The following is a 13,590-nucleotide window of genomic DNA, read 5'->3' as shown; positions in this document are numbered from 1 at the left end:
TTTGCCGCGAATATATCTGGATCGAATGTAATATATATTTTTTTTTTAATTGGCGCATCGGCGAATCAAATTTTTAAAAAATTCACTCATCTCTAATTGTATCCTGAGGCCATTGTTTCTTGAGGGACCTCTGTACTACTCTTTTACTTATATTATGTTTTACGTTAAAAGGGCAACGTGCAAATTTGTTAAATGTTCTTCTCTATGTCACTATAACAGGGTGAGGCAATGTTCGGTTTCATGTCATGTGCCGATTTTGGGTTACTGTCTCTTAAAAGAAATGTATATAATCATGCATGTGTGTATTTTCTGTGTAAAGGAGTTAAGCCCTTATAGCAAACTGCAGAAGGAGGTGTGAACCTATATGTCCTTTTTATTTAGGTATGCTTTTTATTAGGATGTGTAGCACACTGTTAAAGAATATCTGTCAGCAGGATCAACCATATTAAACCAGGCAATGCGGAAAATCCTGTGGTGTAAAAGTACACCTTTCTTATGTTTCTCTGATGCTCCTTTTTTGTGTTTTAATCATTTTTATTTTTATGCAAATGAGCTTATTGGTCCAGAGAGTGGGGCGGATGAGCTCCTCAGAGCACCAGATCTTCAACAGCCTGCTCCTCCTGCCACTCCCTGTTTTACCATTCATTGAATGGACCAGATATCTCACCTGGCCCTATAATCTCGCGCCTCCATGGTCACTGATAGGATCGGCACATCTGCAAAGAGCCTAAGCAGTGCAAATCGTCTGTGCATGTGCTGACCACCTACCATTGCATGTTTGTTTTGGCTTCACCTACCATCAACGCAGCCTACTTGTATTGGCCTTGCCTTCTGCCAATTTGGAACCACCTACAACATGGGGCTACTTTTATCTTTTTTTCAAGGGCCACTTTAAGTGCCCAGTCTGCCCCTGGAAAGGTTGCTTGATATAATTGATTTGTGCTTCCTGTCTTTATGGACTCTGTGGCTGAAGAGGGCTTTCTAAGCCCTAAGGATGGAGCCAGGACGTGTGGGTTGTTATTTTTTCAATGGGGAAATCGTGTAGAGCACATAATTTGTCTCCTTGTAGGAGTTTTTTTTTATGTACGTAAAAACAATAGAATGAATGTTGACTGCAACTGATAGGTTTATTAAAAGTGAAACATTATCCTATCGAATAGCAATGCTATGGTAACTAGTTGGCAGCAACTGTTTGGTCAATGAAGTTTCTGAGTTCAGTGACCCGAGCATAGACCCCAGGAGATGAAGGAGAGCAGGTGCCACTTCCCCAAGATACTATTCCAACCAAAGTCCAGCTGTCATTTTTCTGACAAACAAGAGGCCCGCCAGAGTCACCCTGAAATTTCATAAAAAAAAGATTTATTAACTCACTGACTTAAATGATGTCACCCACATTTGCTTATGCACTTGCTCCACAGCCATTCTTTCACACATGACCACGCTACTCAGGGGTGTACATAAATCTCATAGGGCCTCACCGAAAAATTTTGTATGAGCCCCCTGTCCCACCCCTTTTGCCAATACACACTCCCAGACAACACACAATGCAAAGTGCAATGCTTGAGATTTCTGATGAATTTAGTTTTTTGTTTTTTATTTTTATAAAAAGAGGTCACCCTCAGCCTCACCCACTTCATCTATCTTCTAAGTGGAGCAGGTGCTTTCACAAATATGGTGCTCATTCTGAACAGCATATTTCTTAATGTATTTATACTAGATAATTGCATAAAACATTGATAAATCTCTCCAATAAAGCGCTAAATATCTCTATCACTTCAGATAATATATTACAAAGCTGGCTGCCTGAAGCCACCACTAGGGGGAGCTCAGTGCATGGGAATTCACACAGGCTCCATTCACACGTCCGCAAATGGGTCCGCATCCGTTCCGCAATTTTGCGGAACTGGTGCGGACCCATTCATTTTCTATGGGGACGGAATGGATGCGGACAGCACACAGTGTGCTGTCAGCATCCGCATTTGCGGAGCGCGGCCCCGATCTTCAGGTCTGCAGCGCCGCAAAAGATAGAACATGTCCTATTCTTGTCCGCAGCTTGCGGACAAGAATAGGCATTTCTATAGGGGTGCCGGGCGGGTGTGTTGCGGATCCGCAATACACCACGGATGTGTGAATGGAGCCTTACTGTAATAATCTCTTTGCTCTGCGCTCCCCCTAGTGGCAGCTGCATGACAATGCTGTGCTTTCATGTCAAGAATAGAGGAAGTTCAATAATGCGGGGCCCTTCCTCACCCTGGGCCCTGTGACAGTGTGATGGTCTGCCTCCATTGACTGTATGCCACAGATACTTCTTCTCCACTCAACAGTTTACCAGTTTTGAACTGCTAAATCATCTGCAGATTTATCCCATGTGAACATAGCCTTGAGGGGCTAACACCACTTTGAGGTCTACTGGTAGATCCCGTTCGACTGTTTAGGCTCAGCCACTGTACACCATGAGTGATAGTCTCAATAGATGGCAAGAAACATTCCATAATTTTATTTTTATTTTTTACCATGCAGGAGGATGCTCCATCAGCTCCAGCGCAGATCATGACATCGTAGATCTTGTTACCCCAATATTTCTTGCATTCAGTGTTAGTGAGGAGAGGCAGCGCTACCTGTTGCAGTCTAGCCGGGGTATTGCTTGCTGAAATAAGATGTAAAGATAAATAAAAGAACATTATTTCTTGGACAATTATTTTACTACATGAATAGTTTATCTTGGCTGAATCCAGCCACAAGGAAATATGAACTTATCTTACTAGAGAATTTCTTGAAATAAATCAGTCAGAAGGTTCAATTCAGGAAAGAATAAAGTCGACCACAATAGAAAGTCCTCCAAATGACCTGAAAATTGGTGTAGGATACTCTGAGGTCCCCTAGGACTTATATTTTTTTCTCTTCTCTCTCTCTTACATTTTTATAATTCCTAGCGCTTTCTCTTTGATTTCAACTGCAACTTGATTTTTTGCAAAATTTAAGTCAAACTCATTTAGAATCGATTCACTCATCGCTACTTCTCAGGATGCAACCTACACAAGTAATTAATACCTGAATGTGAAAACAGCCATGTACACATAAAACCCTCCAGCACTGGTCTATTCTCCCAGGAATGTACGGATACACATGAATGGGTGGTATTGTAAGTTGGGTAACTATATGTAGAGTAAAACAAATATACTTTGTGAATGCATGGAATAATTGGAACAAGAAAAGATTTATGAATGTACAACTAGTTCCGTGTATTGTGTAGATGTTTTCAGTGTCGGACTGGGTTGCCGGGACCCAACGTTCAAATATTACCTGCTCACACAGCAGCAAGATGCTACCAGATGATTGACTATGGGGGTCCCTGCAGCAACTTTGAGAAGGTAGGTCCTGGGAAAAAGAGGATACCGGCTAGCTTTCCTCTATACCTAGAAGTCATCTCAGCTCTGATCGTGTCTATAATAATAAACTGAGTAGTGTCTTTAACCGCCTCACGTCCGCCCATAGGATATAAACGTCCTATGGGTGGACGTCTATTTCTGAACGGACGTTCCAGAACGTCTTTTCAGAAAGTGCAGCTGCACGCTAATCGTGCAGCTGCTGATCGGGTTGCCCGCTGTCAGTGACAGCAGGGCAACCCTAAGACAAGGCAGGGACAGTGCCCAGGTGTCCCTGCCTTCTAGATCGCTGCAGACACAGCGCTCACCGAGCGCTGTGTCTGCAGAGAAGGAAGCGCTATGCGCTTCCTGTTCCGGCCTGGCGGTCATGTGACCGCCGGGACCGGAGAGTGCAGGGGCTGTGTGAGGTCTCTCAGAGACCTCGATCAGCCCTGCACTGAGGCTGTACAGTGCTGCATTGCTGCTGTACAGCCTCTATAGGGGTATATTTCTCCTGTAACTGGGGCTACTATGTCAGCCCCAGTTACAGGAGAAATCAACAGTGAAAAAAAAAAAAAAGTGAAGCAAATGTCCCCCAGAGGTCTTGTATGACCTTATGGGGGACGAAAAGGGTAAAATAAAAAAAATAAAAATAAAAGGTTGAAAATAAAAAAATAAAAAAAAGTTTCACATGTAAAAAAAAAAAGTAAGGAATGAAAAAATAAAGTTAAAAATAGAAAAAATAAAAAAAAGTATACATATTAGGTATTGCCGCGTCCGTAAAAACCAGCTCTATAAAAATATCACATGACCTAACCCCTCGGGTGAACACCGTAAAAAAAAAAAAAAAAAAAATGTCAAAACAAGCAATTTTTGTCACCTTGCATCACAAAAGGTGCAACACTAAGTGATCAAAAATGCGTATGTCCCACAAAATAGTACCAATAAAACCGTCACCTCATCCCGCAAAAAATTAGCTCCTACATAAGAAAATCTCTCAAAAAATAAAAAAACTATAGCTCTCAGAACATGGACACATTAAAACATAATTTTTTTGTTTCAAAAATGCTATTATTGTGTAAAACTTTAATAAATGCTAAAAAGTATACATATTGGGTATCGCCACGTCCGTAACAATCTGCTCTATAAAAATGTCACTTGACTGAACCCCCCAGGTGAACGCTGTAAAAATAAATAAATAGAAACTGTGCTAAAACAACCAATTTTTTGGTCACCTTGCCCCATAAAGTGTTATAATGAATGATCAAAAAATCATATGTACCCAAAAATAGTACTAATAAAACTGGCACCTTATCCCCTAGTTTCCAAAATGGGGTCACTTCTTGGGAGTTTCTACTGTAAGGGTGCATCAGGGGGCTTCAAATGGGACATGGCATCTAAAAACCATGTGGAGTTCCTTTTCTTCTGCGCCCTGCCATGTGCCCATACAGCAGTTTATGACCACATGTGGGGTGTTTCTGTAAACCGCAGAATCTGGGTAATAAATATTGAGTTTTGTTTGGCTGTTAACCATCGATGTGTTAAAGAAAAAAATTGATTAAAATGGAAAATCTGCCAAAAAAGTGAAATTTTAAAATTTGATCTCCATTTTCCTTCAATTCTTGTGGAACGCCTAAAGGGTTAACAAAGTTTGTAAAATCGGTTTTGAATACCTTGAGGGGTGTAGTTTCTACAATGGGGTCATTTATGGGGGTATCCACTATGTAGGCCCCACAAAGTGACTTCAGACCTGAACTGGTCCTTAAAAAGTGGGTTTTGGCAATTTTCTTAAAAATTTGAAGAATTGCTTCTAAACTTCTAAGCCTTCTAACGTCCTAAAAAAATAAAATGACATTTCCAAAATGATGCCAACATAAAGTAGACATATGGGGAATGTTAAATAATAAATATTTTATGAGGTATCACTTTCTGTTTTAAAAGCAGAGAAATTGAAATTTAGAAAATTGCAAATTTTTCAAATTTTTGGGTAAATTTGGGATTTTTTCATGAAGTACAATGTGTCACGAGAAAACAATCTCTGAATGACTTGGATAAATAAAGGCGTTCCAAAGTTATTACCACATAAAGTGAGATATGTCAGTTTTGCAAAATTTGGCCTGGTCAGGAAGGGGGCAAATGGCCCAGATGGCAAGTGGTTAATAATCTATCACGTTTTTTATACGAACATTGGCTGGTTGAGGTGCTGTACATTGAATATATGTATATGGTGCAGTAAGTCTACTGTGTTATGTGCCACTTGTGCAGGGGGTGGGAGACTAGAGGCCCACCGTGCTCAGGGGCCCACCGGGGGATTCACCTGTACCCCTGTGGGCCAGTCTGAGCCTGGATGTTGTAACCTAAAAAAAGTCTATGCTTTCAGAAGTAGTTTTGCCTAGTGTTACAAAGGCAAATTCAGAATCCGCACCGCATGTTAATTTTCTTACAGACTTCACACAGATTTCTTACACGAGATTTGTTTAATCTGCTTCTAATATAAAACACTGCAGATTTTCCACCCGCAAATCTTTGACAAAAAATCCACAGCATTTATGTCCTACTTCCTAAGGCTGTTCTGGCAGAGGAACAGCCTGCCGGAGTTCATCGTATCCAGCATAGTCGGATAGGGCCGGAGCACCGCCCAATTGACTATAATGGTACATGGAAGGGGATTGCGCCTGTTTCCAGCATTAGTGCTGGGATTCGGCCAGACAAAAACTGGTACTTGCACTAGTATTTGACCGGCCAAATCCCGACACTCATGCCAAAAACTTGCTGGATCACCGCCAGGTGCGATTATAGTCAATAGGCTCTGGGGATGAATGGTGAACAGTGAACTCCGGCAAGCTTTTCCGCTTCTGGGGCAGCCTAATGGATAGTTTTAACGCGTACGTGAAACTAACCTAACAGTCCTTCTGACTATTTCTTGTCCTGCCCCAGCCCACTAAAGAAGTTGCTCCACAAATTGTACACATCTGGATATAGTTGTGCTGAAACATTTAGGCCATTTTCAAGCGCATTCAGTCCGTGAAATACACTTCGTGTGACAGAGGTATTTCCTGGACTGACGCTGCTCCTGTGACACAAACTCACAGCATTAGAATGATTTATAATGCTGTTTGTTGCTGCCTGGCCTCGGCTGTAATGAATTGTACTGACGGCATTATATGAGTGCAATTCAGTACAGCCAAGGTCAGGCAGCAATGCACTGCATAGTGCATTATAAATATCGTTATCATCTCGTGAGTTTGTGTCACAGGAGCAGCATTCAGTCCTGGAAATACCTCTGTTTCATGGAACGTATTACATGGACTGAATTACAATTATAATACATGATGTCATGTACATACTGTTGTAAGAAAAATAAAATGCAGTTTTAATGGGGACTTAAAGATATTTTACCTAAATTTATTGAAGAGCAGTCATTATAATTTATGCCAATCTTACCTGAGGAGTCCGTCAACCCCCATCCTGTGGTGACACACCTCAAACCACCTTCAAAGTTGTCAGTACCCGCTGCCACACAAACAGGAGACACTTGTGGTTGGACAGTAACGGGGGAAGACAGTTTGATCAGTGTAATGTCATTTTTTATAGTGAAAGCGCTGTACTGTGGGTGCTTGAAGACCTTGAATAAAATTCAGACAAGTACAAATTTATCACGCTCCTTTTATACTTATCTAGCTATGCTATGATTGCCTATATAGAAAAGGAACATATTTCTACACATATCACAGAGCATGCCCACAACTCTCTCCTATAGCATGATCGCCTGCTCTGCTGTAGCCAACCACTGGCTTCAGCAGTGACTTCCATGTCCACAAGAGACTGGTTGGCTGCAGCAGAGCTGGTGATCATGCCCGTGTCAGGCCGGAGGTTTCTAAGCCGCAGACCAAAAGATTGACACACGTGGGAGCCATGGCTCTGGACCCGAGAGGTGAGGAGCAGGTAAGTATGATTATTTTCATAGTGGAGGCAGGTTTCAGTCACCTGTGAAATGTTATTTATTCCCGGACAACCTGGAAAATGCAGTGTAATCTGCAGGCAGCATGTTATAGAGCAGGAGGAGCTGAGCAGATTGATATATAGTTTTATGGGAAAATACTCATTCTGAGTTTTAAAGTCCAGGAGGCGGTCCTTTCAGTGATTGACAGCTATCTCTGTATACACAGTCATAGGGGGAAGGCTGTCAATCACTGATAGGACCGCCTCCTTGACTTCAAAGAACAGAAAGTGCAGGAATATAAATGAGTAAAATACAAGGTTTACTGAATCTTTTCCTATAAAACTATATATCAATCTGCTCAGCTCCTCCTAGTCTCTAACGTGTTGTCTTCAGTTCAGACACCATGTTCAACCTGACAGATCCCCTTTAAGGAACAGAGAATCTTTAGTCTTTAAGTGTAGAAAGTAACTTTATTTTTGAATATTTAGTTCCCTACAGTTATGGTATGAGGAGATATGGATATACCTTGGCAATGTCTTTGACTTGAATATTTTCATTAGATGAAGCCTGGTCAAATTCCCCTAAAATAACCTTGTGTGTAGTCCTGCAAGTTAAGAGAAAGAAATGTAGCTCACACCATAGATATAAATAAAGTCACATCATACATATAAATAAATTTATATTGTGTCTAGGATTAGTTGACTGCTTTCTCTGCTCCCCTGCTAAGCTGTATGAGGCTTATATCAGTTTGACATCCACAGACCGCTCATGTATTTTCTGCGGCCTGGGAGGAGCTGGAGTGGAGTTTAGGAATGGTAGTGGCCCTGGCCACAATAGTTTATCACACTCCTGTTGCTCCCATGGGCTGGGGCAGCGACTGGAGGGTGCACCCTTTTTCGCTCTGGGCACACCCTGGTTCTGGGGCTCCTGCCTTATGGTAGTTGGGGTGCCTGTGATATTAAAGGGGTTGTGCCATGAAAAATATTCTACAGTTTTCAACCTAGCACCTGGTTTTGAAAACATTTGTAATTTAATGTAATAAAAAAATTGGGATAGCCACTGAGTTATTCAATAAAATGTATCTGTATAGCGTCACTGGCCTCGTACAATAATGGCTGTAATGTCCACTGCTGGATATAGGGTTTCAGTGATACGACTGGCCAAGTCGTGTGCAGATGTGAAGGGTGTCCCTCACAGCAGTAAAGTCTTAGCAGATTTTGGTAGCCGGTTACCTTACTGACTCCAATGCTCAGCAATGCAAATTCTAAATTCTCCAATTATCTCCTCTGTCTTTTTCTCTCTCTGTAGATCATGCAGAGATTGGTTAGTCCCTGTAGCTTTCTGGCCCTAAGAAGAGGGTGCATGAGGCGACAGCTTTGCCTCTATCTTAACTCTTAACCCACTAACTGAGCTGGGGGTGGATCGTGGATCCTGGATCCTCACCCATCCTCCTGCAAGGGCTGAGCCAGGATTGTTACCTCTGATTATGCCAAGCATACATGGCTATGCTGGGTACAATACATTACATAGCAATACAATATACAATGCAATATATTACTGATATATGTCTGTGATTATGGATTCCTCACGCACATTATAGTCTATGGGGAGAATCTATCTAACCCTGCACTCCAGAATTCTGGAGTGCAGGTTTTGTGACTTTTTGTGGTCACTTGCAGATTTTTTTTTTAAACCTTAGTTTTGAAAAGTGGGTGGAAAAGTAGGCATGGTTAGCTATGTTAATGAGTTTCACTCTGATAAATCTGATGCATCTTTAAACCTTACACTTTTGTCTAGAAATGCTACTCCAGTTTTCTACCCCACCGCCCTACTTAAGTGGCTTCAGTTTTCTGACTTTTTTGAAAGAGTCCTAGTGATAAATCCAAACAACTGCATATTCAAGGAAAACTGACTTCAAATATTACCCTCATGATAAATTCTTTCCTATCCGTCTGTGAAAACCATGGATACAACACGGATGCTATCCATGTTTGTTTAGTGGTTTTCATGGACGATTTGTAGTAGAGATGCTCTGGAAACAAATTTTAAGCCTGGCAATGTCAGTGAAATACAGATGAAAAATGGAGAGTAAAAAAAGAACACACTGGCCAAACACAGATTCTTCCGGGACATCTTCACAGATGACCACTGACCTTCTTGTCACGGGTTTCATCACGAACACGGATGTATGAAAGAGGCCTGAAAGTGATAGCACTATTTTTTTATGGAACCCTGGTTGGGGAACTGACTAAAGTGTATTCACTAGTGTTGAGAGAATCGAGCTTCAGATCCTAGATCCAAACTCGATTTGTTAAAAACTTCATTTGAAGGTTGATTTGCTCAACACTATCACCCCTTGTTTAACCCACCACCCATTCAAAACTTTTTGTTATTTTTTTTTTTCAGTCAATCATTTAGTTCTCACCAGGCATCTTAATAAATTTGACAGATATCTCCTCCAGATAACAATTTTCAAAGCCTTTTGCTGTATATTTATTCATGCAGATGAAAAAATTTGAGGTTAAAAGGAATTGAGTTTTGTACAAAAGCAGTTCAACCAGTGATCTGATATCTCTCTATATTTCGCTATGGTAACATCTGGATCTGCTTTTTTTTTTTAAATATATAATTGGCAAACACTTACCTGACACCACAATGAGCAGCAGTTACCACCCATGCATCACTGATAAGGGATCCACCACAGAAGTGAAATCCAGTCCTGTCCTGTAATGACACTCCAAGAGTTAACATATGACTATGAATGGAGATCGCAGTATCTAAACCTGCTCTTACTCCTGAGAAAAAACTTACAAATTGATTGATTGTAATTTTACTTTTAAACGTTAAAGGGATTTTCTGTAGATAAAGGGGTTGGGCAGTGCAATGATATTCATGACCCTTCCTCAGGAGAGGTCATCAATATCAGATCAGTTGGAGTTTGCCTCCTGGCACCCATAGCCATCAGCTCTTTGAAGGGTTAGATGCACTGTTTCCACTTCAAAATTACCTGTCGCCTTTGCAGCGGCAGCACAGTGTAATTACAACTGCTCATCCCATTCACTTGAATCTCCACTGTCTTGAGTCATTGTTCATGGCGGGTAGATGAATATCGGGTCTCTACTGTATGTCAGAATGAGCCAGACATGCATCATCAACCATTCCTGGTAAAGGAAGGTAGTGATGCAACAAATGGTGATAGTACATTTTGAGTATATATTCCTAAATTCTCAGAGATTCCCCAGCCCAGTCACCCCTCAGAAGATTAAGTCCCTTATGGACTTTTGCCAAACGGTAAAAGGTGGCTGGGATTTATGGCAATAAACAATCAAACTCATCTTCACTGATCAAATTATGGGTTTTAGCTTCTAGCAGGATTACGCTGACACATGGACTTATACAATTCAAAGTCCATCATCATAGTGTTCCCACCCTTATCAGACGGTTTGATAACAATGGTGGTGTCCTTCTCCAGTATAGAAATTGCTTCCATCTAAAATTTGGAACAGTTGGAATAAAATTTTTGGATACCCAGGGATTCTATTTCCTTAGTCGTCATGTTTAAGAAAACATCTGTATGTGACAAGATGGCATCTATGTGCTTTTAGATTTTAGACTTGTGAATGGGCCTTTACCTAGAGCATTCTCAACGTTATTGTCAAGGACGAACGTCTGATAACACGTCTCTCGGATGACTGAATAAATCAAATTTGTAGGTGGGGACAAATGGCAAGGCTTTGTTACGGACCCAGTTCCCTGATAGTGTTTTGGTCAGGATATTGATAATTTCTTGACCTAAATTTGGATTTGTTGGTTGCCAATGCGAAAAGGAATTGTTGTCCCCTGATCTAATCAAACCATTGTCACAGCCTCATTGTTCTCCTGAGTTCCTCCCCCTGCCTTGACCTCCTCTTACCCTATGCTGTGACCTAGGGGGTCTATGTGATGGAGTCCACATCCCCGAGAAAGACCTCAAGGACATCAAGAAACCTCTTATAAAATTCATTGGCAAAGCTGTGTGGCCCAGGACTAAGAGGAAGACATAGAGACTTCATAAAGCCCTGAATCCTGCAAGCCCTATCTCCTCTAAGTAAAATGTGATTCATTAGTAGATATGTTATAGTTATATATATAGTTATATGTTATAATAAGCAGATCATTCCTCTGTAATGTCCTTGGTATGGATGTGAAGAGTACCCTGGAGGGATCTAATTTGCTTATGAAAATTATGTTTGCTATGGAACCAGATGTCAATCCGCTATGCCACTGAACTGATTTGGCTTGGGACTACTCCTACCCCCAGGTGGGTCAGATATGAAAACATGCAGAGTTTGGTACATGGGAAGGCAAACAAGTCAATAGGCACCTTCACAGGAAACTAGCTAACTAGAACCTATTGCTCAGAGGCATCTTTCCACAGGGGAAGGTGCCTAAATACCCAAAGGTGGCCTGGGGAGAACTGAGGTGCATACACACTTGTCCTTTAAGAGCCAGGAAGAGTGTGCATGCCGTACAGGCAATAGGAAAAGAGGCTGCAGAACGTTGGCAAGAGATGAGCAAGGTAGCGCTACTGTGGTGGGTGTAATCGCCTGAAGAAAACAGGACGACACCGGTGGGTATGAATTACCGGGGGATATACAGCAGGGACCTGGCAAGTGCTCTGGTGGCCATGCCTACGAGGTGAGGCGAGACTGCGGAATGTATGGAATGTATGGTAAAACAGAGTTCTTTATTTTTCTTAATCAGGGAGGCCATAATATTATTCTAAAGACAGATTAAGTCATAATCCTGCTCTGCATGGATCACTCAAAGTCTTATGGTAAGATATAAAAGGTGTTGGCAGGTAGGATGCTGAAATTACCTGGAGGGAGACCTGCCATGGCCAGGATCCTGGAATAGCTTCTTCCCCATTTACAATTCTGGAATATCCAGTGAGGACTGGCTGGATGGATGGCCTGCCACATCCTAAAAATGGTAAAATAGAGCAAAACGATAGGCAGTAGTGTAAAATATAAATTAAACTGCAATCCTTCTGCCCTTATCCTTGCTGCAATCTCCGCATTTTGTACAGAACAAATTGCATTATAACTATTACTTATTAGTATAGCATTTCCTTGTCCACAGTTGATCCTTATATAGAGTATTTTACATATTTCGTGCAGAATCAGCACCATCACTGTGTTTTCTTAAAGAGTTACATTGTTTCCAATTATTTCATTATTCAAATCCAGTTGAGCAAATAAATGTTATACCAAAGTTACAGAGATAACATACATCATTAGCATGGTTGAAAAAAGACACAGCAGGTCCAACCAAGTGATGGGAGAGGATACGGATAAGGCTACTTTCACACTCACGTTTTGGCTTTCAGTTTGTGAGATCTGTCATGGGCTCTCACAAGCGGTCCAAAACCGATCAGTTTTGCCCTAATGCATTCTGAATGGAAAAGGATCCGCTCAGAATGCATCAGTTTTCCTCCGTTCAGTCACCATTCCGCTCTGGAGGCGGACACCAAAACGCTGCCTGCAGTGACAAAACTGAGGCAAACGGATCCGTCCTGGCACACAATGTAAGTCAATGGGGACGGATCCGTTTTCTCTGACACAATCTGGCACAATAGAAATCGGATCCATCTCCCATTGACTTTCAATGGAGTTCACGACAGATCCATCTTGGCTATGTTACAGATAATACAAACGAATGCAAACGTTTTTGCAGATCCATGACGGAAAGTAGCCTAAATGGAAGGGGAGTGATGACACTTATAGCAGTTCCTATGCCTTAATCATTTGCTTACCATAGGTTGTGCCTAAGAGGGCAATGAATGACAAGAGGTAAAGTATCGCCATTCTGCTTCAATATGAGCTATGTGAGACTGTCAGACTATGGATTAATGTTTTTATTCACTTAGCCCTCCAATGAAAACATGGACCATTATCTAATGGGTGGAAATTGCTCAGGGAAAATAGCATTTGGTTATCAAAAACCCTGGATGATTAGAGCACTGCTGGAAAGAAGTGAAATAGTAACAGTTGGAGCAAAAACAAAAATATGGCTGATGCCCAAGATAAACATTATAATACTGTAAAAATGTAAATGATTAGCTCCTTCATGAGAAAAAAAACACAAAATTAAAAATTAAATAAAATAAAATATACTATTGTTACCTAAACCATTAAAATATGCAATGTAACGCTTGCTTCGCTCATTTATCGCGTTCATAGGAATGTTCGTCCCTGACAATCTACCCAACATTTGGGCCGTGTAAACCCGCCTTAAGATTGG

The 13,590-nt window shown here is 41.3% G+C and overlaps 1 protein-coding gene across 1 annotated transcript; it reads right to left on the bottom strand.

Annotated features, from left to right (window-relative positions):
• Positions 1-1,081: 1,081 nt before the first annotated feature.
• Positions 1,082-13,154, bottom strand: LOC120980442 (chymotrypsin A-like). Its single transcript, XM_040409557.1, has 7 exons — positions 13,103-13,154; positions 12,167-12,270; positions 9,953-10,032; positions 7,834-7,912; positions 6,810-6,990; positions 2,514-2,647; positions 1,082-1,336 (listed from the first exon to the last, which is right to left on the bottom strand). Exons 1-7 carry the CDS (start codon positions 13,152-13,154, stop codon positions 1,175-1,177), a joined length of 792 nt encoding a protein of 263 aa, XP_040265491.1. The 3' UTR covers positions 1,082-1,174.
• Positions 13,155-13,590: the final 436 nt, after the last annotated feature.

This window comes from Bufo bufo, chromosome 10 (genome assembly GCF_905171765.1).
Source record: "Bufo bufo chromosome 10, aBufBuf1.1, whole genome shotgun sequence".
Lineage (NCBI taxonomy): Eukaryota > Metazoa > Chordata > Amphibia > Anura > Bufonidae > Bufo > Bufo bufo.
The sequence above is the reverse complement of the archived record's forward strand: the minus strand, read 5'-3'. Positions and strand labels throughout refer to the sequence as shown.

Excerpts from the sequence above, each read along its gene's own strand:
- LOC120980442 (XM_040409557.1), bottom strand. The coding sequence starts at position 13,154 with ATGGCGATACTTTACCTCTTGTCATTCATTGCCCTCTTAGGCACAACC. Across the intron at positions 10,033-12,166 it reads CATGGCAGGTCTCCCTCCAG|GACAGGACTGGATTTCACTT; the intron begins GTAATTTCAGCA and ends GTGTCATTACAG. Across the intron at positions 6,991-7,833 it reads AAGTCAAAGACATTGCCAAG|GTCTTCAAGCACCCACAGTA; the intron begins GTATATCCATAT and ends ATTTTATTCAAG.